This window comes from Ovis aries, chromosome 13 (assembly GCF_016772045.2).
Source record: "Ovis aries strain OAR_USU_Benz2616 breed Rambouillet chromosome 13, ARS-UI_Ramb_v3.0, whole genome shotgun sequence".
In the NCBI taxonomy this organism is placed as follows: Eukaryota; Metazoa; Chordata; class Mammalia; order Artiodactyla; family Bovidae; genus Ovis; species Ovis aries.
The window spans coordinates 3,562,970-3,580,452 of NC_056066.1; the positions used below are offsets into that span (position 1 = coordinate 3,562,970).

General features: G+C 40.1%; 1 protein-coding gene across 12 annotated transcripts in view; it reads left to right on the top strand.

Annotated features, from left to right (window-relative positions):
* SLX4IP (SLX4 interacting protein) overlaps positions 1–17,483 on the top strand; it is a 210,285-nt gene that overhangs the window by 17,998 nt on the left and 174,804 nt on the right. For 6 of the 12 annotated variants that reach the window (XM_060397156.1, XM_060397157.1, XM_060397155.1 and 3 more), the window contains 2 exons: positions 4,419–4,510; positions 5,641–5,696. In XM_060397156.1, the coding sequence (XP_060253139.1) occupies positions 5,670–5,696 (27 nt within the window). In that variant the 5' untranslated portion in view covers positions 4,419–4,510; positions 5,641–5,669. The remainder of the gene's footprint in view (positions 1–4,418; positions 4,511–5,640; positions 5,697–17,483) is intronic. The other 6 variants (XM_042230418.2, XM_060397159.1, XM_060397158.1 and 3 more) reach the window with 1 other exon arrangement.

A 17,483-nucleotide genomic window follows, 5' to 3' on the forward strand; every position in this document is an offset into this window, starting at 1 on the left:
ATGTTGAGCTTTAAGCCAACTTTTTCACTTTCCTCTTTCACTTTCATCAAGAGGCTTTTTGGTTCCTCTTCACTTTCTGCCATAAGGGTGGTGTCATCTGCATATCTGAGGTTATTGATATTTCTCCCGGCAATCTTAATTCAGCTTGTATTTCTTCCAGTCCAGCGTTTCTCATGATGTATTCTGCATGTAAGTTAAATAAGCAGGGTGACAATATACAGCCTTGACATACTCCTTTTCCTGTGTGGAACCAGTCTGTTGTTCCATGTCCAGTTCTAACTGTTGCTTCCTGACCTGCATATAGGTTTCTCAAGAGGCAAGTGTACCCTCTTGTACACATACTTTAAAATCCTTTTTTCAACAATGTCTGAAATTTTCCTATGATACATGCGCTGATATGTGTCTGTTTCAATCCTAATTTTTATAGGTTGGTACTTCTATACTAATCCTTTTATTTTTTCATTTATCCTCTCTTATTTTTCATCTTTATTATTTCTGAAGTTCCTGAATGACTTAGTCAACTTGATCCTTTGGACCTTCTATTAAGTTTTAAAATTTTATTTATCATAGTTTTAGTTGCTTTCCAGAAGCTCCTTTTTATTTATTTATGTTTTTAATTTATTTTTTTATTGAAGGATAATTGCTTTACAGAATTTTGTTGTTCTCTGTCAAACCTCAACATGAATCAGACATAGGTATACACATATCCCCTCCCTTTTGAACCTTCCTCCCATCTCCCTCCCCATCCCACCCCTCTAGGTTGATACAGAGCCCCTGCTTGAGTTTCTTAAGCCATACAGCAAATTCCTGTTGGCTATCTATTTTACATATTGTAATGTAAGTTTCCATGTTACTCTTTCCATACATCTCGCCCTCTCCATACATCTCGCCCTCTCCTTCCCTTTCCTCATGTCCATAAGTCTGTTCTCTGTGTCTGTTTCTTCATTGCTGCCCTGTAAATTAATTATTCAGTACCGTTTTTCTAGATTCCATTTATATGCATTAGTATATGATACTCATCCTTCTCAGAAGTTCCTTTAAAAAAATATTTATTGATGTAATATCTTCTATCCTGCTGATATCAGTGAAAGTGTCTTTCTCCTTGCATAGTCTGGGTTTCAGCTAAGTAGTTTTTTTTCTGTTTTACTTTCTTTCATAATAGAGTTTTTCTTTACATGGTAGACGATTTGTCGTTGTTTATGTGTGTGTATTTGGGTGTGGGACACTAGGAGATGGAAGTTAGTTCTGCACACAGATGCGGGGTTTGTGGGTGCGGCCTTCACTTTAGAGCCATCTGTCTTGGCTGTTTGCTTGGGGAACCCCTGATGTCAGCACTTTTAGATCCCATTTCCTGAGAGAGAGGCTTCGGTCTTCTGTTTGGAGACTAAGGCAGGATAGAGGGGTGTGTTAATCAAGCTTCTCCAGAACGAATAGAAGATATAAATGCACACACACATGTATGTATATATACATGTGTTTATTAAAGGAGTTGCCTCATGGAATTTTGGAGGCTGAGAAGTCCTAAATACACTGTTTATAAGCGGGAGACCCAGAAAAACCAGTGGTGTGATTCAGTCCAAGTCCAAAGGCTCAAGAACCAGGAGTGCTAACGTCCAAGGGCAGAAGATGGATGTCCCAAATTAGATCTTGAATTCATTTTTTCCTCTACCTTTTCGTTCTGTTTTGACCTTCAGTGGACTGAATGATGCCCACCCACATGGGGGAGGGTCACGTGCTTTACTCAGTTCATAAATTCACATGCTGAGCTCTTCCAGAAGCACCCTCACAGACATAACGTCTGTCAGTTATCTGGGCATCCCTTAGCCCAAACTAGTTGATAGTTAACTATCACAAGGGGCATGTAAACTGCCCATGAATTTCTCTTTTTTTTCAGTAGGATACTCCCCACTATATGCTGCACCTGGTATTTTTCAGACCAGAGATCCTCTGTCTTACTTTCTCCAGAAAATAATTCTCTAGGCTTCTGCGGGGTGAAAAGAGCAGTTGCCTGGCTGTGAAAGGTATAAGAATTTGATTCCTTTTTATAGCCAAATAATATTCCATTGTGTGTATATATCATATTTTGTTAAGCATATAGCGATATAAGCTTACCTTAAAGAACAAGAAAGATCTCAATTATTCCGTTATGTTTACCCATTCATCATTCGATGGGCATTTGGGTTCTTTCCACTTTCTTGGTTATTATGAATAATGCTGCTATGAACATTCCTATATAAGTGTTTGTGTGGACATATGTTTTTATTCCCTATGCACATATATAGGAGTGGAAGTGCTGAATCATGTGACAACTCCATGTTTACCTTTTTGAAGAACTGCCAAATGATTTTCCAAAGTGGCTCTAACATCTTATATTTCTCACCAACTATGTATGAGAGTTCCAGTCAATCCATATCTTTGTCAGCACTGGTCTGTTTTTTGTATTTTAGCCATCTTAGTGGGTGAAAAGTGGTGTATCATTATGGTTTTGATTTGTATTTCCTCAACAACTAGTAATTTTGAGCTTATTATTTGCGCTTATAAGGCCACTTGTATATCTTCTTTGGAGAAATGTCTGTTCAGATATTTGGTCCGTTTAAAAATCAGGTTATTCATCTTTTTTGTGTTGTTCTAAGTGTTCTTCGTGTTTTCTGGACGTGAGTCCCTTACTGGAGATGTGGCTTGCAAATATTCTCTCCCACTCTGTGAGTTGTCTTCTCAAGTTCTGGATAGGGTCCTTTAAAGCACTCAAGTTTTAAATTTTCATGAACTCTGATTTAACTTTTTTTTTTTTTCTTTCATGACTTGTGCATTTGGTGTGTATCTAAAAAAATTACTGCCTTATGCAAGACCAGTGATGCAGTGGTAAAGAGCCTGCCTGGCAATGCAGGAGGTGCAGGAGACAGCGGTTTAATCCTGGGTTGGGAAAGCCCCATGGAAGAGGAAATGGCAGCTCACTCCAGTATTCTTTCCTATGAAATTCCATGGGCAGAGGGGCCTGGCAGGCTGCAGTCCATAGAGTCACAAAGAGTTGGACGCGACTGAGAATGCACATATAAAAATGTCATAAAAACTTATGCCTATGCTTTCTTCTAAGAGTTTATAGTTTTAACTCTTCCATTTAGCCCTTTTATCCCTTTAGAGTCCATTCTTTATATAGTAGAACATAGGGGTCCAACCTTATTCTTTTGCATGTGGATACTCAGTTGTGGCAGAACCATTTGTAGTAAGGACTGTTTCCCCATTAAATTGTCATGGTAAAAATCAACTGAAGATAAATGTAAGGATCTGTTTTTGAACTTTCAGTTTTAGTCCATTGATTTATGTGAGTTTTATGCCAGTACAGTACCACACTATTTCAATTACTTTGTAGTAAGTTTTCAAATGGGAAAGTATAAATTCTTCAGTTTTGTTCTTTTTAAAGATTATTTTGCCTACTGCAGAGGTCTTATATTTTTTACGAATTTTACGATGAGATTATCAGTTTCTATAAAGATCAGCTGAGATTTTGATGGAAATTATGTTATAGATTGATGTGGGGTGTATGGCCATGTTAACAAAATTATTAAATGTTCCAATCTGTGAATATAGGATATCTGTCCATTTATGTAAGTTTTAAATTTCTTTCCATAATATTTTATGGGTTTTGTTGTATAAATTTTATTGGGTTTTTTTGTTAAATTTTTTGTAAGTATGCTGTCTGACATTATTTTAAACATACTTCTTTTCTTAATTTCCTTTCAGGATTATTCGTTGCCAGAATATAGAAATGTAGTTAATTGTTTAATATATTTACATCTTATAACCTTAGTTCATATGCTTTGTAATCTAGTAATTAAAAAAAAATCTTTAGGATTTTCTACATATAAGAACATGTTATTTGTGATCAGAGATAGTTTTATCTCTTCCTTCCCAGTCTGGATGACTTTTATTTCTTTTTCCTGCCTAATTGCCCTGGCTGCTGCTGCTGCTGCTAAGTCACGTCAGTCGTGTCCGACTCTGTGCGACCCCATAGACGGCAGCCCACCAGGCTTCTCGATCCCTGGGATTCTCCAGGCAAGAACACTGGAGTGGGTTGCCATTTCCTTCTCCAATGCATGAAAACACTGGAGTGGGTTGCCATTTCCTTCTCCAATGCATGAAAGTGAAAAGTGAACGTGAAGTCACTCGGTCGTGTCTGACTCTTAGCGACCCCGTGGAGTGCAGGCAGGAGCACTGGAGTGGGGTGCCACTGCCTTCTCCAGTCGCCCTGGCTAGCACCTCTGATGCAGTGCGGTGTGGAAGTAGCAGGAGCAGACATCACTGCTTCTCCTCCGAAAGGGGAAAGCATTCAGTTGTTCATGATTTAGTAGGGCTTTAACCGTGGGTTTTTAGTGATGGATTTTCTTTTTTTTCTTTTGGATGCACTGCATGGCTTGCAGGATTGGAGCTCCTTGACCAGTGATTGAATCCCAGCCCTCGGCAGTGAAAGCAGAGTGTTCTAACTACTGGGCCTTCAGGGAGTTCCCTAGGTGTGAGTTTTTTGTAGATGTTCTTTACAGGTTGATAACACTTCTTTCTATATTCCTAGTGTGTTGGATTTTTTTGACTAAAAACTGTTGGGTTTTGTTATTTATTTCTAAATTTGAGATAATGGTATGCTTTTTCTTTTATTCTATTAATATAGTAAAGGTCGCTTGCTCTTCCTTCAGATTTATATATAGTAAAGAATGTAACCATTTGGGGTTCCTGGGTGGCGCAGTGGTAAAGAATCCACCTGCAATGCAAGATAAGGGTTCCATCCCTGCGTTGGGGAGATCCTCTGGAGTAGGAAATGGCAACTCACTCTGGTATTCTTGCCTGGAAAATTCCATGGACAGAAGAGCCTGGTGGGATGTAGTCCATAGGGTCGCAAAGAGCCGGACACGACTGCACACCATGACGATGATAGTATATTATACAGGTTAGTTTTCAGACGTTAGACCAGTCTTATATTCCTGAGATAAGTGTATTGTGGTCATGATATTTAATCCTGTTTATATGTTGCTGGCTTTGGTTTGTAGTATTTTGTTGAATACTGGTGTGTAGTTTTCCTTTCTTCTGATACTTCTTTTTGGTATTGGTGCGTGTGTGCATGCCAAGTCGCTTCAGTCGTGTCTGACACTCTACAACCCCATGGACTGTAGCCCTCCAGGCTCCTCTGTCCATGGGATTCTCCAGGCAAGAATACTGGAGTGGGTTGCCATGCCTTCTTCCAGGGAATCTTGCCGACCCAGGGATTGAACCCACATCTCCTACATTGGCAGATGGATTCTTTACCACTGAGCCACCTGGGAAGCCCCTTGGTATTAGTATCAGGATGTAACTGGCCTCTTAGAATAATTTGAGAATTTTTCTTATTCTTCTTTTAAAGGGTCTTTGAAGGACTGATATTAATTCTTTAAACATTTGGTACAATACATCTGGGCCTCTGCCTTTCTTTGTCAGCAGATTTTAAACTGCTAATTCAATATAATATTTTTGTTAAGACCAGTTATAAGTGAGCATTCATCTTGTAAAAATACATATTGATATTTGATTCTTTAGCCAACCTTTCTCTGATATAATATCCAAATAGAAATTTTAATATACCTACTTATAACTTTCTTTTTTCTTTTATTACAGGTCTGTAATTATTCTGGAATCAGTAAACCATGGCATCAAAGAAATTTGCTGTTAAAGTAAGTGTTGCTTAATAGCTTTCTTTAAAATGATTAATCACTTTCTAAAATAACCAAGCCCTGTATTAATTGAAGATAGAAGCCCTGAACTTTCCTTCTGCTTTTTAAATTTGAGAGACTGCTGAAAACTTGAAGTTGGTGATTGAAAATTGAAACTGAGAAAACGAATAGTTCATATGGTTGTGGCAGTTTCTTGATTAAAGTCTTTTATAAATGCCTTTGGGGCTAACTTGGTCCTTAAGGTTAAAAACTATGGTTCACATTGCATGTCCATGACATGATTTTTGATTATGACAGAGCAGGCAAAAGAAAAGAGGCAGGCAGCCCGTGCTGCACCCGAGTGAACAGCAGGATCTAGTTCTCCAGCCTCATGGCCTGCCTTTGTTTTTCCCTCATAAGCATCTCTTCTTTATCTGTTGATGACTGGGTCTGACCTTTGCCTGTGAGGGAAGGGTCACCTGAGAGGGGAAAGAGAGGAGAAGAATTGATAAATAGTGACTATGATTGACCCTGCAGGTTGTGTAGCCAGGGGTCCTGCCTCCCAGCAACTATAGATTCAGTCTCCCGAGAGGGACCACTGCATGAAGGATGCTTTCACGTATGCGTGCTCTTTAGGGCATGTTCTCTTTGCTAGTGTTTCGCTAAGCAGAAATTGAAAACATCAAATCACACGAATTCAAGTGGTTGTTAACCAGATCAGATACTATATAATATTGTAGTCGTGTCTTACCTTTATGAAGTCAGTGTTCATTAGATTTACAATCTGTTTATAAATTCCATCACTTAGAATTGTTTCTAGTATTTGTATATTCTGCATGTAGTGTTTCTTTCTGTGAGAGATTATAAGGTGAACTTTCGCTATTTGTCTGTCTAGAAATGTATTTGGTTTTCCTCTAGAGAGTAAAGTTTGTTTAGAATTTCAGGTTACACATCATTTCTCCTTAGCACTTTAAGGTATCTTCCCTTGTCTTCTGAAATCTCTTACTGCAACTGAGAAATGTTTCAATTATCAATAGATAGTAAAAAAACACATTAAAATATAGTGACTTGAAACACAAGCCGTTTTATTCTCAGGATTCTGGAGGTCGCCAGAAAAAAACCGGGTTGGTTTTCCCGTTTGTGGTTGACTGGGGCTGCAGTCATCTGGGGCCTCAGGGCAGCTGGCGCATCGAAGCTGACGGTTCTAATGGCTGGCTGTGCTGCAATCTCACCCGGGGCTGTTAGTGCGGCCCTTCAGTTCCCATTCAGGTGGCTGCTCAGTACGGCTTGGGCTTCTCCTAGCTTGGTGGCTGAGTTTTGAGGGATGGGCTCTGAGGGCAAGAGTTGCTGGAAGAAGAAAGTGTGTAATTCGTCCAACCCTTGAAGACCTGGGCTCAGAAGTCTCAGATGCATTTCCTCCACATTCAGTTGGTCAGAGCACTCAGAGGTCAACTCCAGGGAAGAGGCAGCTCTTGATGTGAAAAGCAGCTTGTGCTCACAAGGAGGGGAGCCTCTGAGGGTACATCTATGGAGTCCAGTCAGCTCAGAAATCTACTTGTGATTCCTTTCTCTGTTACCTTGCTTACCAAGCTATCTTGGTTCTCTTTGGTTACTTTTAAGGTTTTATCTTTGTCTTTGATAATCTACAGTTTCCCTGTGAAATCTTGAGATATAGACTTATTTTTATTTATCTGGCTCAGGATGCAATGTACATCTTCCTTTGGAAAAGTCAAGTCTTTCATCAGTTTTGGGAAATTTTGGCTTTTTTCTCTTCAAGTACTGCTTGTCTCTGTTCTCTCTGTTTCATTCTAAAAAAACCAAGATCATGGCATCTGGTCCCATCACTTCATGGCAAATAGATGGGGGAAACAATGCAAATAGTGACAGACTTTATTTATACAAAATCACCATGAATGGTGACTGCAGCCTTGAAATTAAAAGACATTTGCTCCTTGGAAGAAAAGCTATGACATACCTAGACAGTGTATTAAAAAGCAGAGACATTTCTTTTCTGATAAAGGACCGTCTAGTCAAAGCTATGGTTTTTCCAGTAGTCATGTATGGATGTGAGAGCTGGACCATAAAGAAGGCTGAGTGCCAAAGAATTGATCGTTTTGAACTGTGGTGTTGGAGAAGACTCTTGAGAGTCCCTTGGACAGCAAGGAGATCAAACAAGTCAATCCTAAAGGAAATCAACTGTGAATATTTATTGGAAGGACTGATGCTGAAGCTGAAGCTCCAGTACTTTGGCCAACTGATGCGAAGAGCTGACTCATTAGAAAAGACCCTGATGCTGGGAAAGACTGAAGGCAGGAGAAGGGGACGACAGAGGATGAGATGGCTGGATGGCATCACCAACTCAATGCACATGAGTTTGCGCACACTCCTGGAGATGAAGGACAGGGAATCCTGGTGTGCTGCAGTCCTTGCAAAGAATCAGACATGACTGAACCTCTGAAAGACAGCGATTCTTCTGGAACTCGTAAAACTTGTTGGATAGTCCTGTATAATTGTTTCTTATGTGCTGGAGGGTGGTATTAACTCATCTAAGACTGAGCCCTTGCAGGCTTTCTACTCAGAAAAGGACGGGGCCTCTTGCAAAGCTTTGCCCAAACTGATTGTGATCCATTTGGGCAGACAATCTTCATCAGGTGCAAAGCTTGGGCCCCAGGCACCTGATTATGTCAGAGTTGGTCTGTTGATTTCCAAAGCATACACACTGCTGTGACAAATTCTGCTACCAGATTGCTCAACCCCACAGCTGCACCAGGTGGCGCTAGTGGTAAAGAACTGGCCTGCTTGATCTGGGTGGGGAGGATCCTCTGCAGAAGGAAATGGCTACCCACTCCAGTATTCTTGCCTGGGAAATCCCATGGACAGAGGAGCCTGGCGGGCTGCAGTCCATGGGGTCGCAGAGAGTCACAACTTAGAGACTGAACAACAGCAACAACAAAATATTTTCAGAATCTTAAAAAAAAAAAAAAAAACACCATAGAGACATAGACGTATTTCCACTGTTACTTAATGTTTGAAATACATGGTAGGAAGACCTACAAGCCCGGTCCTGCAGAGCTATGGAGCGGTTTCAAGTTTACTTCTGCTGGAGCCATTGGCACTTTGGTGGTTTTGGACCAGGTTTATGTCCATTTCAGGGCTTGGGATTCCACCCGCTGTGGGCAGTCTGACTTTGTAGCCCACAACCAAGTGAGGCACAAGCTTCGTGCTTCCAGTCTTTTCCACCCTTGTTCTCGCTCTTCTCCTTCCCCATCCCCTTTCTCAGAACCCTGGGGTGGGGGCAGGCTTCCATGCTGCCTCCTTTGGTCTGGGAGCAGAGAGGTTTTTGCATTTTCATGAAGCCCACAGTTTCTCAAGAGAAAGAAGGAAAAGCTCTCTTCAATAGCTTTTATTCCAAGAAATTGTGGACAAACTTATCCACATGAACCAGAGTATATTATATGAGATATCTCCAAATTGAGTATTTATTTCTATATTTCTGTTTCAAGCTTTGTATTATGTCTTAGGCTGTTATGAAGAGCTGAAAGTTTTCTCCACGACTCCTGACTTAACTGGAATCAGTTTATTCCCAACTCCTCTCTCTCCTTTTCCTACCCACTTTGGGCATTAGGATGCCAGCTGTCAGCTATCCTGGCTTTCAGATACTCTGACAACCAGTCTTGAACCTTTCAAAGGCATGATTGTTTTTTTTTTTTTTTCAGCTTGATTGCATTATTGACATAAAACCCTGTGTAAGTTTAAGGTGTGTTGGTTTGAGAAACATATAAATTGCAAAATGTTTATTTACCATAATGTTTAGTTAGCAAACATACCTTCACTTAATTACTGTTTTCTTGTTATGGTGACAACATTAGAGCTTTACTCTCAAGTATACGGTACAGTGTTGTTAACTATAGTCACGAGGTTGTATATTAGATCCTGGAACTTTGTTGTTTTTGAGTCACTAAGTCATGTCCTAGTCTATTGCGACCCCATGCACTGTAGGCTGCCAGGCTTCTCTGCATGGGATTTCCCAGGCAAGCTTATCTTATAACTGAAAGTTTATACCCTTAACCCAGTATCACCTCATTTACCCCACCCCCTCAATCCCTTGCAACCACCACTCGACTCTGTTTCTGTGAATTCAAAGTTTAAAGATGCCACATATAAGTGAAATCATATAGTATTTCTCTTTCTCTAAGTTACTGCACTTGGCATAATGTCCTCAGAGTCTCTGTTGTTGCAAATGGCAGAATTTTCTTCTTTGCTGTGGCCGAATGATATTCCACTGTATGCATATACATTTTCTTCTTTCGTTCCTCCGTGAATGGACATGTAGGCTGCTTCCATGTCTCCCCTGTTGTGAATAATGCTGCAGTGAACACAGGAGGGCGAATATCTCTTCAAGACAGTGATTTCACCAACACTGTTAATAGGCGATACCCCAACACAAAATAAAAAGTTAAAAGTAGCAGTGATTAAAAAAAAAGATAGCAATTCCATATTTCATATCCTTCAGATATAATCCCAGGAGTGGGATTGCTGGATCATGTGGTAGTTGTATTTTAAAATTTTTGAGGAACCTCTATTTTCTGTAGTTGTGTCACCAATTCACATTCCCACCACCCATTCCCGCCAGGGCTCCCTTTTCTCGACATTCTCACCAGCATTTGTCTTTTCTCATGGTAGCTACAATAGCTTGTGTGGTTATAATTCATTGTGGTTTTTAGTTGCCTTTCCAAAGGAAGGATATCAACTAATACTGTTAGGGATTTATTAATTTTATTATTCTTTTCGGAGAACCAACCTTTGGCTTTGATTTTTTTTTTTTCCTGTAGGGTACTTGTTTTCTGTTTTATTGATTATTATTTTCTTCCTTCTATATTCATTAAGTAAATTTGTCCTTTTTCTAGCTTCTTAAATTGGAAGTTTAAACCATTGATTTTGAACATTTTTTTTTCTGATATATACACTTAAAACTATAAATTCCTAAGCATCTACTTCATTTCAGTGGTTCAGTCTTGTCCAACTCTTTGCGACCCATGGACTGCAGCATGCCAGGCTTCCCTGTCTATCACCACCTCCCAGAGCTTGCTTAAACTCGTGTCCATCGAGTCAGTGATGCCATCGAACCATCTCATCCTCTGTTGTCCCCTTCTCCTCCCACCTTCAATCTTTCCCAGCATCAGGGTCTTTTCCAATGAGTCAGTTCTTTGCATCAGGTGGCCAAAATATTGCCGTTTCAGCTTCAGCATCCGTCTTTCCAATGAATATTCAGAACTGATTTCCTTGAGGGTGGACTGGTTAGATCTCCTTGCAGTCCAAAGGACTCTCAAGAGTCTTCCTCAACACCACAGTTCAAAAGCATCAATTCTTTGGTGCTCACCTTTCTTTATAGTCCAACTCTCACATCCATACATGACTACTGGAAAAACCATAGCTTTAACTAGATGGACCTTTGTCAGCAAAGTAGTGTCTCTGCTTTTTAATATGATGTGTAGGTTGGTCATAGCTTTTCTTCCAAGGAGCAAGCATCCTTTAATTTCACAGCTACAGTCACCATCTGTAGTGATTTAAGAGCTTCCCCAAATAAAGTCTGTCACTGTTTCCATTCTTTTCCCATCTATTTGCCATGAAGTGATGAGATCAGATGCCATGATCTTTGTTTTTTGAATGTTGAATTTTAAGCCAACTTTTGCACTCTCCTCTTTCACTTTCATCAAGAGGCTCTTTAGCTCTTAAACTTTGCCTTCTGCTATAAGGGTGGTGTCATCTGCCTATCGAGGTTATTGATATTTCTCCCAGCAATCTGGATTCCAGCTTGTGCTTGATCCAGCCCAGCATTTGGCATTATGTACTCTGCATATAAGTTGAATAAGCAGGGTGACAATATACAGCCTTGACATAACTCTTTTCCCGATTTGGAACCAGTCTGTTGTTCCTGTCCAGTTTATTAACTGTTGCGCCTTGACCTGCATACAGATTTCTCAGAGGGCAGGTCACGTGGTTTGGTATTCCCATCTCTTTCAGAATTTTCCACAGTTCATTGTGATCCACACAGTCAGAGGCTTTGGCATAGCCAATAAAGCAGAAATAGATGTTTTTCTGGAAGTCTCTTGGTTTTTCGACGATCCAGCAGATGTTGGCCATCTGATCTCTGGTTCCTCTGTTTTTTCTAAATCCAGCTTGCACATCTGGAAGTTCATGGTTCATGTACTATTGAAGCCTGGCTTGGAGAATTTTGAGCATTAGGTTACTAGCCTGTGAGATGAGTACAGTAGTGTGGTATTTAGAACATTCTTTGGTACTGCCTTTCTTTGGGATTGGAATGAAAACTGACCTTTTCCAGTCCTGTGGCCACTGCTGAGTTTTACAGATTTGCTGGCATATTGAGTGCAGTACTTTCACAGCATCATCTTTAGTATTTGAAATAGCTCAACTGGAATTCCATCACCTCCACTAGCTTTGTTCGTAGTGATGGTTCCTAACGCCCGCTTGACTTCGCACTTCAGGATGTCTGGCTCTAGCTGATTGATCACACCTTTGTGATCTGGGTCATGAAGGTCTTTTTTGTACAGTTCTGTGTGTTCTTGCCACCTCTTCTTAATATCTCCTGCTTCTGTTAGTTCCATACCATTTCTGTTCTTTATTGTGCTCATCTTTGCATGAAATGTTCCCTTGGTATTTGTAATTTTCTTGAAGAGATCTCTAGTCTCTTCCATTCTATTGTTTTCCTCTATTTCTTTGTATTGATCACTGAGGAAGACTTTCTTTCTCTCCTTGCTGTTCTTTGGAACTCTGCATTCAAATGGGTATATCTTTCCTTTTCTCCTTTGCCTTTCGCTTCTTTTCTTTTCTCAGCTATCTGTAAGGCCTCCTCAGAAAACTGTTTTGCCTTTTTTCATTTCTTTTTCTTGGGGTGGTCTTCATCCCTGCCTCCTGTACAGTGTCATGAAGCTCTGTCCATAGTTTTCAGGGACTCAGTCTGTCAGGTCTAACCCCTTAAATCTGTTTGACACTTCCATTTGTTAAGCGCCTGCTTCCATCTGTTTGTCAAGCATGTACTTATTTGTATCCTTTTGCTTTCATAAAGATGTAGTTCAAGTAGTAATTTTGCTTTGATTCATATAAAAATATTTTCTAATTTTCATATTGTTTCATTTTTGATTACTGGGTTATTCATGTGTTTACCTTCTAAGTATTTGGAAATTTTTCAAAAATCATTTTGTTATAGGTGTTTTGTATAATTCCTCTATTTTGGTTAATATTTTATAAACACTTGAATAATCTGATGGTTGTTATGTACATTAAACTATGTATCTGACTCATGTCAAGTTTGTTAAATGTGTTGGATAAATTTGCTATGTTTACTATATTTTGTCTACTTGTTTAATCAGTTGAGAGTGCTGTGTTAAAATTTCCAATTATGATTTTAGATTTGTATGTTTGTCCTTTTGTTGATATTTGCTTTGTATATCTTGAGGGCTTCCCTAGTGACTCAGTGGTAAAGAATCCACCTGCCAGTGTAGGAGATGAGGGTTTGATCCCTGGGTGAGGAATATCCCCTGGAGAAGGGAATGGCAACCCACTCCAGTATTCTTGCCTGGAGAATCCCATGGACAGAGGAGCCTGGTGGGTTGCAGTCCAGGGGGCCACAAAGAGTGAGACACAACTTAGCAACTAAACAACAACATTATCTTGAGGCTGTGTTAATAGATATATACAACTTTATCATTGCTTTTTCTGTTGAATAGAATCTTTAATCAATATGAAATATCTCTTTTTTTATTTCCAGTCATAGCTACCCGAAAGTCTACTTGTCTGATAGTAGGGCCTGCATTTGGCATTCTCCAACCAAATAGAAGGGACCCCAATGGGTTCCTGAAGTAGTCATTGAGTGCCAACCATGTAAGGAAAGTTTTTAATCAGCATTTCCTTGTCTGTTCTTAATTACGAATGGACAAAAGATACCACCATAGATGTAAGGATGACTTGATAAACAGAGTTCCAAAGAATAGCAAGGAGAGATAAGAAAGCCGTCCTCAGCGATCAGTGCAAAGAAATAGACAAAAACAATAGAACGGGAAACACTAGAGATCTTGTCAAGAAAATTACAAATACCAAGGGAACATTTCATTCAAAGATGGGCTCAATAAAGGACAGAAATGGTATGGACCTAACAGAAGCAGAAGATATTAAGAAGAGGTGGCAAGAATATACAGAAGAATTGAACAAAAAAGATCTTCACGACCCAGATAATCACGAAGGTGTGATCACTCACACTCACCTAGAGCCAGACATCCTAGAATGTGAAGTCAGGTGGGCCTTAGGAAGTATCACCACGAACAAAGCTAGTGGAGGTGATGGAATTCCAGTTGAGCACTTTCAAATCCTAAAAGATGATGCTGTGAAAGTGCTGCACTCGATATGTCAGCAAATTTGGAAAACTCAGCAGTGGCCACAGGATGGGAAAAGGTCAGTTTTCATTCCAATCCCAAAGAAAAGGCAATCCCAAAGAATGCTCAAACTACCGCACAATTGCACTCATCTCACATGCTAGTAAAGTAATATTCAAAATTCTCCAAGCCAGGCTTCAGCAATACGTGAACCATGAACTTCCAGATGTTCAAGCTGCTTTAGAAAAGGCAGAAGAACCAGAGATCAAATTGCCAACATCTGCTGGATTGTCAAAAAAGCAAGAGAGTTCCAGAAAAACATCTATTTCTGCTTTATTGACTATGCCAAAGCCTTTGATTGTGTGGATCACAATAAGCTGTGGAAAATTCTGAAAGAGATGGGAATACCAGACCACCTGACCTGTCTCTCAAGAAACCTATATGCAGCTCAGGAAGCAACAGTTAAAACTGGACATGGAACAACAGACTGGTTCCAAATAGAGAAAGGAGTATGTCAAGGCCGTATATTGTCACCCTGCTTATTTAACTTCTATGCAGAGTACATCATGAGAAATGCAGGACTGGATGAAGTACAAGCTGGAATCAAGCTTGCCGGGAGAAATATCAATAACCTCAGATATGCAGGTGACACCACCCTTATGGCAGAAAGTGAAGAAGAACTAAAGAGCCTCTTGATGTGAAAGAGGAGAGTGCAAAAGTTTTCTTACAGTTCAACATTCAGAAAACTAAGATCATGGCATCCGGTCCCATCACTTCATGGCAAATAGATGGGGAAACAGTTGAAACAGTGGCTGACTATTTTCTGGGCTCCAAAATGAATGCAGATGGTGATTGCAGCCATGAAACTAAAAGACACTCCTTGGAAGGCAAGTTATGACCAACCTAGATAGCATATTCAAAAGCAGGGACATGACTTTGCCAACAAAGGTCCGTCTAGTCAAGGCTATGGTTTTTCCAGTAGTCATGTACGGATGTGAAAGTTGGACTATAAAGAAAGCTGAGTGCTGAAGTATTGATGCTTTTGAACTGTGGTGTTGGAGAAGGCTCTTGAGAGTCCCTTGGACTGCAAGGAGCTCCAACCAGTCCATTCTGAAGGAGATCAGCCCTGGATATTCATTGGAGGGACTGATGTTGAAGCTGAAACTCCAATACTTTGGCCTCCTGATATGAAGAGCTGACTCATTGAAAAGACCCTGATGCTGGGAAAGATTGAGGGCAGGAGGAGAAGGTGGCAAGAGAGGATGAGATGGTTGGATGGCATCACCGACTCAATGGACATGAGTTTGGGTAAACTCCAGGAGTTGGTGATGGACAGGGAGGCCTGGTGTGCTGTGGCTATGGGGTCGCAAAGATGACTGAGTGACTAAACTTAACTGAACTGAGAAACAAAACTGATAAAGAGGGGAAAAAAGCAAATCAACCAACTTGGAGGGGAAGGGTGATTCTAGTGAGTAAGAAAAGACTTTGAAAAACTTTGATATTAGTATCTTCCTAGCAAAAAAAAAGAGACTGTTATAACTACCTAACAAGTTCTAACAATAAGCATGTTATGAATAAGGGAAATTCGCCAGAAAATGTAAGAGCTCCTGTAAATTAAAAATATAATAGAAATAAAAATTTAATAGCATACAGGATAGTAGATAAATATCTGCCCAAATAGTAGAACAGAAAGATAATAGATAAAAATTAGGAATATACCATGCGGACTTTTTTGGTGGTCCAGAAGAAACTGAAGTTAAACGGTTTTATGAAGACCTACAAGACCTTTTAGAACTAACACCACAAAAAGATGTCCTTCTCATTATAGGGGACTGGAATACAAAAGTAGGAAGTCAAGAAATACCTGGAGTAACAGGCAATTTTGGCCTTGGAATGCGCAATGAAGCAGGGCAAAGACTAATAGAGTTTTGCCAAGAAAATGCACTGGTCATAGCAAACACCCTCTTCCAACAACACAAGAGAAGACTCTGCACATGGACATCACCAGATGGTCAACACTGAAATCAGATTGATTATATTCTTTGCAGCCAAAGATGGGGAAGCTCTATACAGTCAACAAAAACAAGACCAGGAGCTGACTGTGGCTCAGGTCATGAACACCTTATTACCAAATTCAGACTCAAATTGAAGAAAGTAGGGAAAACCGCTAGACCATTCAGGTATGACCTCAATCAAATCCCTTATGATTATACAGTGGAAGTGAGAAATAGATTTAAGGGCCTAGATCTGATAGATAGAGTGCCTGATGAACTATGGATGGAGGTTCGTGACATTGTACAGGAGACAGGGATCAGGACCATCCCAATGGAAAAGAAATGCAAAAAAGCAAAATGGCTGTCTGGGAAGGCCTTGCAAATAGCTGTGCAAAGAAGAGAGGCGAAAAGCAAAGGAGAAAAGGAAAGATATAAGCATCTGAATGCAGAGTTCCAAAGAATAGCAAGAAGAGATAAGAAAGCCTTCTTCAGTGATCAATGCAAAGAAATAGACGAAAACAACAGAATGGAAAATACTAGAGATCTCTTTAAGAAAATTAGAGATACCAAGGGAACATTTCATGCAAAGATGAGCTCGATAAAGGACAGAAATGGTATGGACCTAACAAGCAGAAGATATTAAGAAGAGGTGGCAAGAATACACGGAAGGACTGTACAAAAAAGATCTTCATGACCCAGATAATCATGATGGTGTGATCACTCATCTAGAGCCAGACATCTTGGAATGTGAAGTCAAGTGGGCCTTAGAAAGCATCACTACAAACAAAGCTAGTGGAGGTGATGGAATTCCAGTTGAGCTCTTTCAAATCCTGAAAGATGATGCTGCGAAAGTGCTGCACTCAATATGCCAGCAAATTTGGAAAACTCAGCAGTGGCCACAGGACTGGAAAAGATCAGTTTTCATTCCAATTCCAAAGAAAGGCAATGCCAAAGAATGCTCAAACTACCGCACAATTGCACTCATCTCAAATGCTAGTAAAGTAATGCTCAAAATTCTCCAAGCCAGGCTTCAGCAATACGTGAACTGTGAACTCCGTGATGTTCAAGCTGGTTTTAGAAAAGGCAGAGGAACCAGAGATCAGATGGCCAACATCTGCTGGATTGTCAAAAAAGCAAGAGAGAGTTCCAGAAAAACATCTATTTCTGCTTTATTGACTATGCCAAAGCCTTTGACTGTTTGGATCACAATAAACTGTGGACAATTCTGAAAGAGATGGGAATACCAGACCACCTGACCTGCCTCTTGAGAAATCGGTATGCAGGTTAGGAAGCAACAGTTAGACCTGGACATGGAACAACAGACTGTTTCCAAATAGGAAAAGGAGTACGTCAAGGCTGTATATTGTCACCCTGCTTATTTAACTTCTATGCAGAGTACATCATGAGAAATGCTGGGCTGGAAG